This window comes from Tursiops truncatus, chromosome 5 (assembly GCF_011762595.2).
Source record: "Tursiops truncatus isolate mTurTru1 chromosome 5, mTurTru1.mat.Y, whole genome shotgun sequence".
Classification (NCBI taxonomy): Eukaryota; Metazoa; Chordata; class Mammalia; order Artiodactyla; family Delphinidae; genus Tursiops; species Tursiops truncatus.
Genome location: NC_047038.1, coordinates 89,897,308 through 89,918,146, shown reverse-complemented (window position 1 = coordinate 89,918,146; position 20,839 = coordinate 89,897,308). Strand labels below are relative to the sequence as shown.

The following is a 20,839-nucleotide window of genomic DNA, read 5'->3' as shown; positions in this document are numbered from 1 at the left end:
TGGATTCTAGGTAAATATTTTTTGAACTGGTAAATGAACAAAGAGCGTCAGAGAGCAATAATACAAATACTTCTCTTGAAAGACTTTCTACAAATACCCAGATGTTTCAAAGGGCCTTTTGATTTTGGTAAATTCTTTATCAAAGCTGAACGCACTCAAAAATACATGAAGATATCATGATAAAGAAAAGAGAAAAATATGAAAAAGAAAAGAAGTAACTATTGTTGATCCAAGAAATTCCAGATTTTGAAGATACTTTGAAAAGTAAATAATCTCAAGTTACATGATATAGTATGTTTATGATAGCAACTGCTCAAAAAGACGTAATTATATAGATCTGAGTGACTAAAATAACTCTTGGGATGGTTTCCATCTGGAAATGAATAGGAAGAGACACATATGGCTACAGGGACCTACCAATCCCACTGATAGGTAAATCATATCAAAATGATTTACTCAGCTTTCAGTATAAATCATTAAACTTTTTTTTTTTTTTTAAATCACTGCTTGCCTGATGCTGCCATCATGTGGTTTTCATAAACCACAGCAGGAGAATTTTCCATTTTGTTCCCCCACATCCCCACATAAATTCTCTGATAGAAATGTTACCTATGAGAAAAATTTTTTAAGTAGATAAATGATATTGTGGGGATGCCTTTGTATCTATGTTAACACTAAAATCATGTTAGAAAGGATTTGAATAAAATATTGTTTAAAATCTGGACCTTTTTCTCTGCATAAACCCTAAATGCATAAATTGGTTGAATGGATTGTGACACAATCTCAATATTAGTCCAAGCACAATCGAATTTTAAATTATTAATTAGTTATTTTTCATAATAAGCTAGATATATGCAAATCCACCACCCCAAACAAAAGTTATGGACTTGACAATAGTCTATATTTAATCATATATTTCGCCCATGAACCCACCTCATTTCCTGCTCCAGCCTTAGGTAAACTTCATCCTGCATCCTGTGCTTATCATTCCCTTGAATTCCTTTCTATATAGTTTTATTGAATTTATTTGTATTCCTAATAGATTTTTTAAAACAGCTTTATTTAAGAATATTTGAATATAATAGACTGCACGTATTTAAAGTGTACAATTTGATAGGCTTTGACATATGTATATACTTGTGAAACCATCACCACAATCAACATAATGAACATATACACCACCCTGAAAAGTTTCCACAGGCCCCTTTTCCTCATCCCTTCCTCTCTCCCTTTCCTGTCCCCTCACCTCCAACTACTTGTAACCACTTGCTATGGGCTGAATTGTGTCCCTCCAAAATTCATATGTTGAATCCCCCAACCCCTAATGTAATGATATGTAATTAGGTTTACATGAAGTCATAAGGGTGGGGCCCTCATGATGGGATTAGTGCCCTTATAAGAAGAGACACCAGAGAGCTTGCTCTCTTTGCCATGTGCAGACACAGAAAGAAGGGGTTGTCTGTCTGAAAGCCAGGAAGAAAGCTCTCACCAATCCGACCATGCTGGCACCCTGATCTCAGACAGGCTCCAGAACTATGAGAAAATAAATTTTTGTTATTTAAGGCAGCCAGTCTATGATATTTTGGTATAGCAGCCCAAGCAGACTAATAACCACTGATCTGCTTTCTGTCGCTATACATCGGTTTGTATTACATAAAATTTTATATAAATAGAACCACAGAGTACGTACTCTTATTTGTATGGATAATTTCACTCAGCATAATTATCTTGATATTCACCCAAGCTGGAGTTCACATCAATATTTCATTCCTTTTTTTACTGCTGGGTAATAGTCCATTGTATAGATAAACCACAGTTAATATCTATTCACCTGTTGATGCCTATTTGAGTTGTTTATAGCTTTTGGCTATTGCAAATCATACTTCTATGAACATGCATATACAAGTCTTTATATTGACACATATATCTTTTTTCTTTAAGTAAATACATAGACATGGAATGGATGGACCATATAATAAATATATATATGTAAATTTTTAGGACACTGCCAAACTATTTTTCAAAGTGTACCACTTTGCATTCCTACCGGCAACACATCCTCACCAATATATGGTATTGTCAGTTGTAGTTCTAATATCAGCCATTCTAATAGGTGTGTAGTAGTATCTTATTATAGTTTCCATTCAAGTTTCTCTAATGACTACAGATGTTGAGTATCTACTTATGTCCTTATTTATCATTTGTATTTCTTCTTTGGTTAAGTATCTGTTCAAATCTTTTAATGATTTTTGGTATTTATCCTGTTTGGTATTCTTTATGGTTTGGTGTCTGTTATTAATTTTGAAAAGTTTTAGCCATTATTACTTCAAATATCTCTTCTGCCCTGTTCTCTCTTCTCCTGGTATTCCAACTGTGTGTATGTTATACCTTTTGAAAATGTCCTATAGTTCTTGGAAGTTTTCTTCTGTCTTTTTTGTTTTCCTCTCTGCATTTCAATTTGAGAAGTTTCTACTTATATATTCTCAAGCTTACTGATTCTTTTCTTGGCCATGTCCAGTCTACAATTGAGACCATCAATGCAATTTCCATTTTTGTTAAAGTGCTTTTGATTTCAGCATTTTTTTGAATCTTTCTTAGCGTTTCCATCTCTCTGCTTTCATTACCCATCTGTTCTTGCATATTGTCTACTTTTTCCACCAGAGGCCTTAATATATTAATCATAGTTATCTTAAATTTCCTAATAACTCCAAAATCTGTGTCAGATATGAATCTGCTTCTGATGCTTTTTGGTTTCTTCAGACTGTTTTTCTTTGCCTTTTGGCATGTCTTGTCATTTTTTTGTTGAAAGCTACATCCAAGACTAGCGCCCCCAGGAGTTTCTCATTCTTATGCTAGTACACACTTTACTTCCAGAAATTCATCAAAATTCCCAATTACGTTGTTTCCATCAGTTTATGGTTCCAGTAGCTTCTGTACAGGTAAATAGATCTTGGTTGCAACTTTCTGGATTTTCTTATCTCTCCAGATTTTGGTATGGTGGTTTGCCCTGCAACCTCAGTTCTCTGATGGGTCAAGAAAAGTATTGATTTTGTTCGTTCAGTTTTTTCTTGCTTTAAGGACAAGAGGATTTATGTTATTCTGGCTAGAGTTGGGCTTTGTTTAATTGGGTTGTTTTCATTTTCTTGATCTTGATTTTTGAGAGTGCTTCATATATTCCACATATACATATGTTATCAATATATGCTCTGCAAATATTTTCTTGTCTGCCTTATCTTCTCATTCTTTTAATAGTATCTTTTGAAGAGCAGAAGTTGTATTTTATTTTTTTTAACATCTTTATTGAAGTATAATGCCTTTACAATGGTGTGTTAGTTTCTGCTTTATAACAAAGTGAATCAGCTATATATATACATATATCCCCATATCCCCTCCCTCTTGCGTCTCCCTCCCACCTTCCCTATCCCACCCCTCTAGGTGGTCACAAAGCACCCAGCTGATCTCCCTGTGCTATGCGGCTGCTTCCCACTAGCTATTTTACATTTGGTAGTGTACATATGTCCATGCCACTCTCTCACTTCTTCCCAGCTTACCCTTCCCCCTCCCCGTGTCCTCAAGACCGTTCTCCACCTCTGTGTCTTTATTCCTGTCCTGCCCCTAGGTTCTTCAGAACCTTTTTTTTTTTTTTTAGATTCCATATATGTGTGTTAGCATACAGTATTTGTTTTTCTCCTTCTGACTTACTTCACTTTGTATAATAGTTTCTAGGTCCATCCACCTCACTACAAATAACTCAATTTCATTTCTTCTTATGGTTGAGTAATATTCCATTGTATACATGTGCCATATCTTCTTTAGTCATTCATTTGTCAATGGATGCTTAGGTTGCTTCCATGTCCTGGCTATTGTAAATAGTGCTGCAATGAACATTGTGGTACATGACTCTTTTTGAGCTATCGTTTTCTTAGGGTATATGCCCAGTAGTGGGATTGCTGTGTCATGTGGTTTTAAATTTTGATGAAATCTAATTTATCAAGTTCTTGTTTCGTATCCATATGCAATCCAATTGTTCCAGCACCATTATTGAAAAGCACATCATTTCTGCACTAATTTGTCTTTCCAGCTTTGTCAAAAATTAGTTGTTAATATAGGTGTGGATCTATTTGTGGACCTCCAATTTTTGCCCATTGATGTTTCTCTATCCTGATTCCAATACCACTCTGTCTTAATTACTGTAGCTTTATAATTAGTCTTTTTAACAAATTTTAATTGAGGTATAAATGACATATAACATTATATTAGTTTTAGATGTACAACATAATGATTCAATATTTACATATATTACAAAATAATCACCACAATAAGTCTAGTTAACATCCCTCACACATATAGTCACAATTTTTTTTTCTTATGATGAGGACTTTTAAGATGTACTTTCTTAAGAACTTTCAAATATGCCATACAGTATTATTAATCTTAGTCACTGTGCTATGCATTACATTGCCATGACATTTATTTGATAACTGAAAGTTTGTATCCTTTGATTTTGAGACGTTTGATTAGTCTTAAAATCAGGAAGTATTACTCTTTCAACAATATTACTCATTTTCAAAGCTGTTTTAATTATTCTAGGTACTTTGCATTTCTATAGGAATTTGACAATCAGTTTATCAACTGCTACAAAAAAGTATGCTGGGATTTTAATTGGGACTGCCTTGAATCTACAAGTTAATTTGAAGATAACTGACATCTTAACAATATTTAGTCTTCCAACCCATGAACATAATATATTGATTTATTTAGGTCTTCTTTAATTTCTCTCAGGAATGTTCTGTAGTTTTCAATGCACAGGTTCTCACATCTTTTGTCAAATTTATGCCTGATGATTTCACATTTTTGATGCTATTTTAAAAGTCTCTTTTCATCTTAGTATCTGATATTTGATGCTAATACATAGAATGGAGATTGATATTTGCATATTAATCTTGTATCTTCCAACCTTGTTAAACTCATTTATTAGTATTAGTAGCTTTTTATTTTTCTAGATTCCATTGGATTTTCTACATAGACAATCATGTTATCTGCTTTTTATTTTCTTTTCCTTGCCTTGCCTTCTGTGTTGGTTAAAATCTCCAAGAATAGACATGATAAGAATGGACATTCTTGATTTCTTCCTGATCATAAGAGGAAAATATTGTCTTTCATAATGAACTATGATGTTATCTGTGAATTTTTTATATGTGTCCCTTATCAGCTTGAGGAAGTTCCCTTTTATTATTATTATATGACAGCTTTTTATCAGGAATCAATGAACTTTACCAAAAAATTAATCTATTTATTGAGATAATCATATGATTTTCCATTTTTAGTTTGTTAATGTGGTGAAATTGTTTGATTGATTGTTTGATTTTCTAATGTTAAACCAATGTTGCATTCCTGTAATAAAAGTCATGATGAATTTTGGTCATGATGAATGATACTTTTTATATATTGTTGGATTTTATTCGTTAAATTTTGTTAATACCTTTTTAATTTATGTTCATGAAAGGTTCTGTTCTGTGGTTTTCCTTTCTTGTAATGTCTTTGCCTGTTTTTTGGTATCAGAGTAATGGTGGTCTCATATAATGACTTAGGAAGTATTTCCTCCTCTTTAATATTATTTTTTCTTTAAATATTTGGTAGACTTCACTAGTAAAGCCATCTGAACATGGAGCTTTGTTTGTGGAATAGATTTTCACTACAAAGTCAATTTTTTAATAAGAGTTATTCAGGTTATCTATTTCTTTTCTTCCTTTTTTTTTTGTGGTACACAGGCCTCTCACTGTTGTGGCTTCTCCCGTAGTGGAACACAGGCTCCGGATGCATAGGCTCAGCAGCCATGGCTCACGGGCCTAGCTGCTCCGCGGCATGTGGGATCTTCCCAGACTGGGGCACGAACCTGTGTCCCCTGCATCAGCAGGCAGACTCCCAACCACTGCACCACCAGGGAAGCCCCCTATTTCTTTTTGAGTGCACTTTGGCAGTGTGTATCTTTCAAGAAAGTAGTCCATTTCCTCTAATTTGCCAAATTAACTGGCATAAAGTTGTCTGACATATTCCCTTTTATCCTGTAATATCTGTAATATCTGTAAAGTATCTGTAAAATCTATAGTGATGTTATTTTTCTCATTCCTGATATTGGTAATTTGTATCTGTAAAATCTATAGTGATGTTATTTTTATAATATCTGTAAAATCTATATCTGTAAAATCTATAGTGATGTTATTATCACTATATCTGTATAATCTATACAGATATCTGTAAAATCTATAGTGATGTTATTTTTCTCATTCCTGATATTGGTAATTTGTATCTTCCATTTTCCCGATAGTCTAGCTTTCATTTCATTATTTTCTTCATTATTTTTTTGTTTTCTATTTCATTAATTTCTGCCCTGATCTTTATTATTTCCTTTCTTGTCCTTACTTTGTCTTTAACTTGCTCTTCTTTTTCTAGTATCTTAAGGTGGGAGCTGAGGTTACTGATGTGGGACCTTTCTTCTTTTCTAAGATAGGTGTTTAGTGCTATATATTTCCTCCTAAGTAATTTTTAGTGGCATACCATAAATTTTGGTATGTTGTATTTTCATTGAAAAGTTAAAAGTGATTTCTAACTTCCCTTTTATTTTCTTACTTGACACATGGGTTATTTAGATGTTCTTTAGTTTCCAAATATTTGGGAATTTTCCAGATATTTTTCTGCTAGTGATTTTTAATCTAACTCCATTGTGGTGAGGGAAAATGCTTTAGGTAATGTAAATCCTTCTATATTTGAGATTTGTTTTATAGCCTAGAATATGTTATCTCTTGGTAAATGTTCTATGTGAACTTGAAAAAAAATGTGTATTCTGTTGTTTGTAGGGAGAGTGTTCTGTAAATGTCGATTAGATCAAATTGGATGATATTCTACTTCAAATCTTTGTTCTTACTGATTTTCTCTCCACTTGTTCTCTCAGTTATTGAGAAAGAGGTACTAAAATCTATTATTATAATTTTGGATTTGTCTATTTTCCTTACAATTCTATTAGTTTTTGTTAATGCTTTCTTCTTAGGTATATAAACAATTGAGGTTGCTATTTCTGTTTGATAAACTGACTCCTTTATTGCTGTGGAATGACCTTCTTTATTCCTGGTAGTATCCATTGCTCTGAAATATACTTTGCCTGCTATTAACATAACCACTCCAGCTTTCTTTTGATTTATGTTAATATAGTGTGTCTTTTACATCCTTTTTCTTTTAACCTCTCTGGATCCTGATACTTAAAATTTATTTTCTGTAGGCACCATATAGTTGGGTCTTGTTTTTTATTCAATCTGACAACCTCTGACATCTAATTGGATTATATACAACGTTACATTTATGTGATTAAATCTATCATTCCCCCATTTTCTTTCTTCCTTTAGAATAATTTGAACATTTTTAATTATTGGATGTTATCTCTTTTACTGGCTTATTATCTATAACTCTTTGCTGTGTGGGGTTTTTTTAGCAGTTGCTTGTGATTTTATAGTACGCAGCTTTAACTTATTTCAGTCTACCCTCAAGTGATATATCACTTCACATACAGCATAAGAATCTAACAATGATGTCCTATCACTTCTTCCTTCCTGACTTTTGTGCTATTGTTGTACATGTTGCAAACCACACATTAAATTGTTTTTTATTTGGGGATAAGTACCAATTATATTCTAAAATTATATGACTAATAAGAAAAATGTCAGATATACTTACTCATGTAGCTACCATTTCCATTGTTCTTCATTCCTTTGGCTAGATACATATTTTCATTTGGTATCATTTCTTTCGGCCTGAAGGACTTCCATTTTTTATAGTGTGGGTGTGCTGTTGATTGTTTTCAGCTCTGTCTGGATTCTACTCTTCCTAAATGTCTAAAAAATGCTTTTTTGCCTTTGGTTTTTAAAGATATTTTCACTGAGTATAGAATTCATGATCAATAGTTTTTTTTTCTTTCAGTACTTTAAAAATCAAGGTGTTCCACTGTCTTCTTGCTTACATTGTTTTTGACAAGAATTCTATTTCCTTCCTTTTGTTTCTCTGTATATAATGTGACATTTTCCCCCCTCTTGTTGCTTGAAAACTTTTTTCTATCACACTGCATTTGAACAATTTGTTTTTTGTGTTTTAGGTATAGTTTTTTCATATTTTATGGGCTTGGAGTTCGTTGAGCTTCTTAGATCTGTGTGTTTATGGTTTTCATCACATTTGTGTTTGTGTGTGTGTGTGTGTTTTAATCTGAAATCCCAATCATTTATGAAAGGATACTTATTTCTTACTCACGTAAGCCTCTGTTAAGAATCCCACTTCCTTTCTTCTCATAACTGGCAATCATCTATAACACGTAGCTTTCATGATAACTGCAACAAAAGGGGGAGAGGGGATGGGGGCCACATAGCTTTTAACCATCTCAGTCCAGAAGTGGCTCAAAAAAGTCACTTTCCCTCACAGTCCAGTAACCAGAAGTGACATGGCCCCAACCTAGGAGAAGTTGGGAAATGTAAGGGAATATGTGGATATTTGGAGTACTTTGTTTGTCTGCCATAGAAAAAAGCAGATCTAACATAGGAATTGACAGGATTAAAGTAATTTTAGAAGGTATGGGCTGGGAAAGGCTCTCTGAGCCAGTGGCATTTAAGCTAAGGCCTAAAAGTTGGAAAGAAGTCAGTCCCAGTATGTTTGAAAGATAATCAATGTAGTTAAGAGGTCAGAGGCTAAAGTCCTATTCAAGTAATAAAATGTACATTATCCTAGCATGTCCTTTGTATAGTAAATACTATCACTTAGGAAGCCTTCAAGGGTATGGGGGTATAAGATCCTCACCAAATCCTGATCAGTGACAGAACTTACACACTACTCTCTTAGATGTAGAAGAATAGGTAGAAGGATGAACCTTCAATGACACACATACACACAAAGCAATAGCTGTGAAACTATAGGGTTCATTCATTCCAGCAATAACATTCACTAAGAGTCTACCATGATGCAAGGTGGAATAAAAATGTTGACTCCAATTCCCCCTCCTTTGATGTAACTCATAGTCTAGTGGAAGAAACATATTACTAAAAAGCAATGAAATACTCTATGTGGAATCATTTTTCTCCATAAAGAAAGGGGGAGAGCTATAACAAAGGTCAAGTCTAATTTAGAAATTATTTAGAAATAAACAGAAAAGAAGCTCTACAAAAACTGAGGAGTCCAGAGTGATGAAAATTTCCCATTCTGGTCAAGAACATTAAAAACAGAGTAAAAAGTATTCTGCATACATAAATTCCATAAGCTCTCAAGAAGAGCAATTATAGCAAGACCTTTTTTCTTCAAATGAAGAATCAAGTTTTAGACAAATATACATATCTACATGCACTAATTAGGTCAATACCCACATTTTTATGCCTAATAAATTCTAGAAAATTTTGTCTTTGTTATATCTACACCGTGAATTCTCACTTTTCTTACTCGCCCTCTCCATATTTAATCCTTTAATCCTATATTTCATTCTGATTTCTCTGTTCAATCCTCTTACATAAATTGGAAGATGTTAATCCTCAAAGGCTTCAAACTAGATAAATGAAGGGAAATATTTGAAAAACTATTTTAGAAAAAGATAGATAAGATAGAATAAGTTTTCCCATTCTACCTAATAATTTTGTTCCCAGAAACAGACGAGAGGTCGATTTCTTAGAAAGCAAGAAAATACAAAAAGGTGATTAAGCACCTCTCTTGGTGCTTGACTTGCAGTCTCAGTTGTGGGACTGTGATTATGATTGAAAGAATACTATAATTGGGTCTCCTGGTTTTTCTCTGCTACTCACTTGTTGTGACCTTACACAAGTTTCTCAGTTCAGTTTCCTTAACTATAAACCACAGATCAAAAAAAAAATGTACCTACTGTTAAGGGTTGTTCTGAGTGTTAAATGATTTCTTGTATATAAAGCACTTTATAACAATGTCTGGCAATAATACATGATAAAAATCGCCATTACTAATACTAGTAATAGTTATCATGGAGCAGTTGTAAAACACCACATTAAAATTTAATTGAATGATTGCTGTTTCCTAGACTTACATCTGAATGCTTTCATATAATTCATATAATTTAAACCCTTTTAAACCAAATTCACCCTGTACCAAGTACCACCCGACAACAAACATTTATAGCAAATTTCCAGTGTGCTTCAAGCTTGTGGACATTATCATTTCCCTTTCATTGCTTTAGTCCAAAAAGAATGTCACTGGTTCCCAAGTTTTAAAGACCATTATTCCACCTTATGTTTAACACTACAAACTGACACATACTTGTGGAAAGGGAATGTTGCCTGCCATTCCAGTCAACAACAAATGTTGCCCACCATCAAGCTATCAACCACTGTAGTCACCCCAGCCCCTGCCTAACAGTGTACCCTGAGGGTAATTCAGGATGGAGAAAACCAGGAAACATTCTGTGTTCTGGATACTGACCCTAGATAGTTAAGATGCATATCTAAGGAATAATTTCAATGAGCCCAGACTCTTGCATCTTCCCATACATAGAAAATCACTAAAATCATTAACTTGAGATGTCTGTTTTTTGTGATTAGTAGTAATCTTCTGATGTTCAACTACCTTTTTTTTTTTTTTTTTCAGAAAAAACTCCTAGATATCCTAGCTCCTTCCTTACTTCTTTGGAGTAGTTTCTCAGAGCTACCTGAGAGGCTGTCTCCCAGGCTACAGTCCTCAGTAATGTCCCCAAATAAAACTTAACTCTCAACTTCTAGAGTGTGCATTTTTCTTCAGTTGACATACTCTACAAATGATATTTAATGTAAGTTTAATAGATGTAACTCAATAAAAGCTAAGAGCAAATAATACGTAATTAGGAGAAAAATATATACAACACAAATAGCAGACATCATTCTGGCCTTGACAAAACGATCACTTATTGATACTGATAGAATCTATGCACAGTTAGGAAAGGAGTAGGGAAGCATCCACATATGATTGTTTCATCTCTCCCTAGATGTAGGACCAGTTACAGGACAAACAGTCAGACCATGTGACTGTGGACACACAATTTTATCCTGAGTACTTTCAATCCAGACCAAAGTCACACAGCTCCTGAACAAAAGCATGGGCTTAAGCCTGTGATAGATTCATTACCTTCAAATAGGACAGAATTCTCTCTCATTTCTTTGGTTTCTTACCCAAATGAGATGCATGAAAACTGCTTGCACATTCTGTTTAATCCTTATGCAAGCTTGTATTCCAACACCAGAATTATAATTCTAATTTGGAATTTCTTTTGCTCAACATAGTGCCCTAATTGTGAAAAATAATTTCCGACTTCGAATCATGAAATAACTTGGAATCCAGATTATTAACAAAATGATGGAAAATTGGAGATGTAATTGACTAGAATCATTTCATTTGTTCATTTGCTCATTGTTTCATTATAACAATCTTATAAGACATGTACCGGAGAGAGGCTACTTCACTCCACTTGCACATAGCCAACTGTTGGGGCTCAGGGCAGGCCATGCCAAAATACGCTTCAATGGCATACTAGTTATTTTGAATTGGTTACTTAAGAAAGAGCCATTGTAAGAGGGACACTCTGACCCTCCTCTCTGTCTCCTTGAAAGTAGGAAATAAATCTCTCATGAAAGGTGCACTCCTTGCATCTGAAGGTAGAACACCCTGATTTCCAGAGATAGGGAATTTGGGGCGAGAAACTTATATAAACAAAACTTGTTACTCCTTTAGTTTACCATCCCAAACTCAAACTCTGCTTAGATTCTTCACTAATTAAGCACCCAAAGCCTAATTTTCTTTGTCCTGTGAATTCCTCACAAATTTATTGTTTGTTTGTCTAAAAAGTATAAAAGCTTCCTGCTTTGGCCACTTCCTAGGTCCCATGACTGTGGGACCTCCATGTGCATAAGTTAAAGTTTGTTTCTTTTTCTCCTGTTAATCTGTCTTGTGTAGTAGTCCAGCCACAGAACTCAAGAGAGACAGAGGGGAAATTTGCCCTTCCCCAACACAACCTATCAAAAGGACTAATGATTTCCACGTCTTCTTAAAGCATGCAGTTTGATGCCCAGGGCTTGCTGAAAGAATATCAGAATGTAATCAATAAACAACTCCTGCACCTACCAGTAGAGTTTCATGATAATCAAGAGACAAGTGTGTGTATTTCTCAACCTGTTTTTGCCAGTTCTTTCACAGTAAATTATGTGATTTAATTAAAACAGTACAAACAAACAGTTGTTATGTCTATGAAGACTAAGTTGAATGTTCTCAAAAGACTCGAGAATTAAAAAGAATTAGTAATGACTTAGATAAGGACAAGACAACCATGAACACTGGGAAACACTTTAAAAATATAGATGGGGGGCTTCCTTGGTGGTGCAGTGGTTAAGAATCCGCCTGCCAATGCAGGGGACACGGGTTCAAGCCCTGGTCCGGGAAGATCCCACATGCCGCGGAGCAACTACGCCCGTGAGCCGCAACTACTGAAGCCCATGCGCCTAGAGCCCTTGCTCCGCAACAAGAGAAGCCACTGCAATGAGAAGTCTGCATACTGCAACAAAGAGTAGCCCCCGCTCGCTGCAATTAGAGAAAGCCTGCGCTCAGCAGTGAAGACCCAATGCAGCCAAAAATAAATAAAAATAAATTTAAAAATATACATAGATAGATGAATTTTCACTTAGTTTTATCTCAAACTGAAAATTATAGGCAGTGATTCATAGGTATTATTAATGCCAGAAGATAACACAAAATTCCAAACAGTAGGTTCCATAGAGACTTGGATCTTGTAGGGAAGCACAATTTGCCACCCCAAAATTTCTCTTTGGCATGAAGATTATTTTAGGCTGATTATTTTTAAGAAACAGAAGACTCAGTAAGTCTGTGTTTTTACCTCCCCATTAGCTGCCTGAAGAATTTAGATAAAGGACCTATTCCTAGAATAGAGGTATCTCCAGAAATATCTGCAAAGAAAATGGACTAGTTGTGTTGGGGGAAACCCAGCAGCACCTAGACATCAAAGCCCACTCTGTGTCCCAATGCCCCTGCATGGCCCAGCAAACATCTGCTTTTGCATCTCCAGGTGAATTGCTTTCCTCCCCTTTGAAGTCCCAAACCACTACGCCCAACATCTTCTTTTGTCTTTAGCTGAATCTTTTGTCTTTAGCTGAAGATCGTATTTAAGGTGAAAGCTTCAGCCATTTTGGCGAGTCACTCAGTTTTCCTGGGTCTCTCCCAAGTACACATGTTATTAAACTTTTGTTTGTTTTTCTCCTGTGAATCTATCTCAGGTCACCAGCCAGAAGAACCTAGAAGGGAAGAGGAAACTTTCCTCCCCAACAACCTACATCAAAAGATTGATGAATTAATATATAAATACTTTATGTCATAATACAATGTTTAAGGTAAAACGCATTGTTTTATGATTTCCTACTTTATCCAACTTTTTCTAGTAACCAACAAACTATATGACCCAGTATAATGTAGGTTAAGGAAAATAGAGTCTCCTGACCTGTAAAATGAAGAAGGTAATTCTTACTCATAAGGCTGTTTTGAGGACTAAATAAAATCATCCATATAAAAGAACACCTGTCACCTAGTAAGCACACATTACCCACTAGCTAACACGGCATGCTGGTGGGGGTGGTAACATAACGGTAATGGCATGAGGGACCAGTCTGCCTGGACTCACATCCCAGCTCAATTACCAGCTCTGTGATCTTAGAGGAAGTTACCTAACCTCTCTGTACCTTAAATCCACCATCCATCCACTCTGTACCTTAAATCCACCATCACCATCAGTATATAATAATAGCTCCACCACCATTGGGTTATTGTGAGGATCCAACCAATCAACTAATGTGAAGTGCCTAAGACATAATACATGCTTAACGTAACACATTTTAGTCACTGTTATTTTGTATATTATTGGCTTTTCTTTTCAGCTAGATAGAAAATTGCCCTCTCTCAAAGCATCCAAATATTTGTTATCATTCCTTTGGCTCTAGGCTTCTCACCTTCTAAAATGAACACAGGACTCAATTTATTTTAGTACAGACAGATCACTAGTGCCATCTAGTGGCAAACTGCTAATAAATTTAACAAAAAGGAATATTGCCCATTAAGGGGTAAAATTTCTACAGACACGAATTTAATTTTTGAAGACAAACTAGATATTTGGAAATGTGATATGTTTTCTATAATGATTTGAATGTAATACAAATATAAGCGGGGGAAATTTAAAAACTGCACACCACAAGAAGATTGCTTGGCAAACACAGTACAAAAAAAAAAAAAAAAGATTCTTGCTTTGCATGAGCCAAACAACTGGGTTTAAACCCAATGTCAAAATTTTTGGACAGAGCTTCCCTGGTGGCGCAGTGGTTGAGAGTCCGCCTGCCGATGCAGGGGACACGGGTTCGTGCCCCGGTCCGGGAAGATCCCACATGCCGCAGAGTGGCTGGCCCCGTGGGCCATGGCCGCTGAGCCTGCGCATCCGGAGCCTGTGCTCCGCAACGGGAGAGGCCACAACAGTGAGAGGCCCGCGTACGGCAAAAAAACAAACAAACAAAAAAAACAGATTTGTGATGTTAATATACCCCTGATATTTTCTAGACCTTAATTTCCTATGATATCAAATGAGTACGCTATATGTGTTGAATTCGTTTTGTAGTTATAAAAGTAAGGGATAAATCACTATGCTAATTTTAACATGATGAATCTATAGTATTATCTGTCAGAAGCATTTTGAGGGGAACCTTGATAGCTTCTAACATCCTTTCCAACATTCTGATTTTTTTTTAAATGCAGCCATATTGGAAGAAAAGAATTAGAAATGTGAATTTTGGGTGTAATTTAAACAGCATAAATGTTATAACATATACTAAGATATTAAGTTATATCATTGGATAAATTAAAAATTAATACCATACAAAGATCCCAGGTGATAGCATCATACAGCTTTACTTTCTGCAAGTCAGAACTTACAGAAGAACTCAAAACTGCACAAAACTACTGTAATCTATAATATTCAGGCAGTCCTTGCCTTGCTCATTGAAATATGTACAAATTTCAGAGCCACAATTCAGTCAAATAACAGCAGCCTTCCAACAACACAGTTCAAATTTCAGTTATCATGGCATATTAACTGTGACTAATTATATAAGAGCTGCTAGCTCTTTGGTCCAAAAATCACTATGTAAATAACAGATGAGCATCATGATCAGTGACTAACATGTCACTTCTTTCAAAGTCTGTCAGTGCTTGGTCACTGCACATCTGTTATTCAGTTCAAACGCAGACAGCAAATCATGTTGCTTCCTTGTGTTCCAGTGATAAACTCACTTGACATTTCACAAAAGTGAGTAATCAAAAGAGGCTATTAGGGCTTCCCTGGTGGCGCAGTGGTTGAGAGTCCGCCTGCCGATACAGGGGACGCGGGTTCGTGCCCCGGTCCGGGAAGATCCCACATGCCGCGGAGTGGCTGGCCCCGTGGGCCATGGCCGCTGAGCCTGTGCGTCCAGAGCCTGTGCTCCGCAACGGAAGAGGCCACAACAGTGAGAGGCCCATGTACCGCAAAAAAAAAAAAAAAAGAGGCTATTAGCCCATAAAGATGAAAGTGCAACAAAGAAATAAAACGTGATGATGCTGGAAATGAAATTGGATGTGAATAGAAGATCTGAAGATGATGACAGCAAAGTAAGGATAGAAGAGACCTAGGCCAGCAAGAAGGTAAGAGCCATGAATGTAAAAAACAAGATAAAGTCACTTCAACAGGATTCTAACTGAATGTAAATGGGTTGTACGAGAAATAGGGGATGACCCAGGAATGTTGACACCGTGCCCTTTGGAGCAATGTAACTATGCAGCCATAAGAACTTAGTGAAGGCAAACTGATCAAAATAAATGAGGAATGTGACTGTGACAAAAAGGATGACAACGCCCCAGAGGAAGTGACACCAGAACAAAACTTCACATTAAAGAAACTCTCAGAGATATCTCATGACTTTGAAAGGACAAAGGACAAGATGGAAGTTGATCCAAACTTAAAAAGAATTTGACAGTTCAATTCACCAAGGCATAGAAAAGATGCCTGCTCCATATAATAAGTCGTATGATGAGAAGAAGGCAAGTAACTGTTCAAACTCCTCTTGACAAGATTTTGGCAATGAAGTAATACTTTAATTCTCAATGTTTCTAATGTTTTAAATTACAGTGTACTGAATAAATATTAATTTTACTATTTTTCATTTCCTTATATATTTATAAACCACAGTAAGAGAGTTTTTAGTGTTTTGAGAAAACATTTTAAAGGTCACAGAACAATTGTTATTCTCTTATTGATTTGCTTTGTCCAGTTTCAACTTAGCCATTTTCATGGTTTTGCACTATTGTGCAAAACAAGAACTGGATGTATTGCCAAAGCCTAAATTTTTCTTTCACAGTTTTCAGTCATTGTAAACATCATTCAGAAATTGCCACCTACTGCATGCTAATATAATAGCTAGTCCCCTTCTGAACATATTTTATAAATTATTTGCAGTGTCATGATGTAATGTTGAAAAGATGTCCTTGCTCCTAACCAAACCAGGCATATAGAAGAGCATTATGTACCTGGCAGTGGCAACTGAACTAATATACCACTGACTCTTGGGTCCATGTTCAATTGATTGGTTATATCCAAAAGTTCTTCCTGAGAAACATCCTTAGGTTTTAGAATGATCTCACTACAGATACCTGGAAGAAAAACAAGTACAGAAAGTCACTTTAACAAAGATGTGTTTTTTCATTGATGGTGTCTTACACAATGTGTGATTGGTTCCCTCTGCTCCTATCCCACTGGAAGAAAAGGCCCTTCTACAAAAATGATGTTCTAAGCACCATCAGGAGGGAATTTTCAAATGGTACAGATGCTTTCTCGTGATTCACATGCATTCTTTGGCCCAGTAACCCATTTAGCAAATCACGCTCATCTGTGATAAGCTACTGTTAGTGGATTTGAAGAGAGTAAGAATACCAATGCCACCACCACCACTATTAGGCCAAGTTCAGCAGAGTGAACTAGCCAGGTTTATCATGTGATTAAAGCAAAAAAACAGGCCCTTTAAATGTAACATGTTGCTCTCACATCTCACCATAAGATCTGAAATCACACTGAATTGATTCAATAAGAAATTTGAAGAAAAAGAGTAAGAAATGAATATAAACTTCGGTAACTAAATAATCTATAATAAATAATAATAATAATACATGTCATTCAAATAGCACTTAGTTGACAATTATCATTCATAATTATCACACTTTGAAGTAAAACCAGAAAACGTTATCTAGTAACAAGTACAACTAACACACGTCCCCACCTACGGCAGCAGCAGCTTTGATCTTCTTCCTGACGTATGTGTGGCTTGCTGGGTTATCACCCACTAAAATGATACTGAGGTGAGGTCTTCCATTCCCAAGAGAAATCCAAGATTCCACACCTCGCTGTATTTCTTTCTGGATTTGTTTGGCCATTTCAGTTCCTGAGATAATAATTGCATCATGTCTGTGGAAAACAAAGGAATAAAGGTAGTACTAAAAAGGCAATAAGGAATATTCAACCACATAAATTTAAAGTACAAGAGAGAACAAAACACTTATGATTCCCCAAGTGAGCAACCAAAATTTGATTTCTTTCAGGTATATTTGACACTCATTCTTCAGGTTCAAAAATATATTTATAATTTTTTAAAGGAGTCCAACTCTGCTTTTTAGTTCTGCATTACAATCTATAGTATACATAACTTTTACATATATATATTTCAATTATCAAACCACATACTAAAGTTCTAGAATATTGGCTCTATAATATTGGCTGTATTAAAAGCTCTGCTATTTTTTTCAGAAGAGACAGATCAGCACAGTCTAGTTAAAACTAGCACCCATCTTCAAAGCTCCAGGCCATGGTGTATATACGTGGCCCCATAGCCTTTTGACCCAAAGGCAAAGTCAGTTCACTCTTAATAGAATATCCTGTACAAGACCCTGAAGTCATGAGCTCCGTACTACACAACTCTTCTCACTTACCAAAGGAAAAATTTTATCCCTCAGCTCCAGGACAAGGACAACTGTGATGACAGCTGCCAGTCTTGCCATGCTTGTCATTGATTACTGTGGGGACCAGGCCAGTAAGTAAGGCTCAGTTGCCCCCCTACCCAAACACCCACACCATGGCATCATTTCTAATAGAAAAACTGCACAAAACATTACTTCCTGGCAGTTTTTAAGTGCTTAAGTAGGTAAGAAGTACTATACTTTGATAGATGACATAAATCTCTCTCTGGAAAGGCACAAAAAATGCCTTATGGGAAGGTTTTCCTGCTCTCCATGATCTCAAACTTAAAAGTGGTGAATTAATATTGCTCCTACTGCATGTTTAGTTTTTAAAGGTACCTGATAAAGTAAAAGATGGCTCCTTCTTCCTGGGGCCCCTGTCCTTTCACTATTGAAAGGCCTGGTGAACGCATGATCTATAGCACATGAATATTACACAAAATATCAAAAGCAGGTCAATGAATATTGTGAAGGAGAAGAAAAGGAGCAAAGAAAAACCTTACAGCAACTTAATTTTTTCAAGCACCTGTACATTTTCTATGTTCTAGTGAGAGCCGTCATCATGAATATCAGCCAGCACAAACAAAATGCAAACTTGCTGCCCCTTCCAAATAAGTCAACCCCCTCTCCAATAGGTTGATGTACACATACATAGACCAGATCAAGAATATTCCATATCAACCTGGCACCAGTGGTCCACAGAGTTCATCCAGATTCAAACAATTTTGATGTAAACAATATTCTGCTAAGAAGTGATTCTGAAATATGGTCTATGGATACATACGTCAAAACTGCCTGGGAACCTTACTGAACTTGCATATTCCTAGACCCCAAGACCACACCCATGATTTGGAATCCCTGGGAGAGGGGAGAGAGCCTGGGAATCTGCACATCTAACGGGTCCCCACAGGTATTCTTGCGCATGATCGTGTTTGAAAACCACTTCTTCAGTTCAACACAAAAGTATATTTCAATAATAATCATAACCATGGGTAAACAATTAACTGAGCAAATACACACTGGTTAGATAATACAATTATAAGTAAACTCTACTTTTGATTCTAATTTTGTCTACTTTCCACTTTCAAGACATGGAAGGTCATGGTAAATGCAGTGTATCAATCTTGCTCCACTGTCTTAATTTTGTAATAATTTTATTACAGTATAATTGATATACAATAAACTGCATATATTTAAAGCGAAAAGTTTGATGTTTTAGTATATATCTGAGAAACCATCACCACATTCAAGAAAATGAAAATATCCATCCCCCTCAGAAGTTTCCTGGTAACCCTTTGTAATCTCACCATTCTATCTGTCCCTGCCATGCCTCCAGACAACACTGGTCTGCTTTCCGTCACTATATATTAGTTGGCATTATCACGAGTTTTATAAAAATGGAATCACGCACTACATGCTCCTTCTCATCTGGCTACTTTCACTTAGCATAATTACAATTCATTCATGCTGTTGTATGTATCAACAGTGCATCTCCTTTTATTGCTGAGAAGTTTTCCATTGTAAGGATATATCAAATTGTGTATATCCATTTAATTGTTGATGGATATACGTGTGTTGTTTCCAGTTTTTAGTCATGACAAATAAAGCTGCTACAATCATTCATGTACAAGTCACTGTATGCACATATACTTTCATGTCTCGAGCAAATATCTAGGACTAGAATGGCTGGATCATATGGTATATGTTTAAATGTGTAAGAAACTGTCAATCCGCTTTCCAAACTGGTTGTACCATTCTACATTTATGCAAGAAGTATATGTGAGTTCCAGTTGTTCCACATACTTGCTATCCCTTGATATGGTCGGTCTTTTAAATTTTAGATATTCTAGTGGATATATGATAGTATCTGACTGTGCTTTTAATTTGCATTCCCCTAATGAATGATGATGTTGAGCATTTTTTTTTCATGTGCATATTTTTTTCATATGCCTATCTTCTTTGGTGAATTGTGTAATTTAATTTTTTGCCCTTTGTTTAATAGGTCATTTCCTTATTGAGTTTTGAGAGTTCTTCATATATCCTAGATTCAAGTCCTTTATCAGATATATAATTTGAAATACTTTCTCCAAGTCTATGCTTTGCCTTTTCATTCTCTTAACTGTGTCTTTGTATGATAAGTTCTCAATGTTGATGTATTTTAATCAATTTTCCATTTATGGATCATGCTTGTGGTATTGTGCGTAAGAAATATTTGTTTAACTCAAGGTAACAAAGGTTTTCTCCCATGTTTCCTTCTAGAAGTCTTATGGGTTTGGGTTATGCATTTAGTTTTATGGCTTAGTTCTATCTTAGTTTGAAGAGACTTTATATCAGGATACTGCTGAATGCTTTTTCTGTGTCAATGGAGATGATCATATGATCAAATGGTTTTTTTGGTTTTAGACTCTTAATATGGTAAATAACATGAATTTTCAAATGTTAAACCAACCTTGCATTCCTGGGATAAACCTCCCACATATCCTTTCCAGATAGTGTGGATTTCATCAATTTTTTAAAAAATTTTTTGCAGCTATGTACCTGGCAGATATTTGTCGTTTTCTTTTCTTGTACTGTCTTTGTATGGTTTTGGTATATGGTTACTGCCCTCATAGAATGAGTTAGGAAGTATCCCATCCTCTTCACATTGCCAGAAGAGTTTGTATAGAATCGGTATTATTTCTTCCTTAAATGTTCGTAGAATTCACTTGTGAAGCCATCTGATCCTGGAGCTTTC

The 20,839-nt window shown here is 35.6% G+C and overlaps 1 protein-coding gene across 4 annotated transcripts in view; it reads right to left on the bottom strand.

Moving 5' to 3' along the window:
- The window catches only part of MTHFD2L (methylenetetrahydrofolate dehydrogenase (NADP+ dependent) 2 like), a 138,198-nt gene that overhangs the window by 103,326 nt on the left and 14,033 nt on the right, over window positions 1–20,839 (bottom strand). For 3 of the 4 annotated variants that reach the window (XR_012332033.1, XR_012332032.1, XM_019932716.3), the window contains exons 2-3: window positions 17,373–17,557; window positions 16,627–16,749 (exon numbers count right to left, since the gene is read on the bottom strand). Coding sequence is in view for 1 of the 4 variants with exons in the window: in XM_019932716.3 (XP_019788275.2) it covers window positions 16,627–16,749; window positions 17,373–17,557 (308 nt within the window). In the remaining 3 variants the exon portion in view is untranslated. The remainder of the gene's footprint in view (window positions 1–16,626; window positions 16,750–17,372; window positions 17,558–20,839) is intronic. The other variant, XR_012332034.1, reaches the window with a different exon arrangement.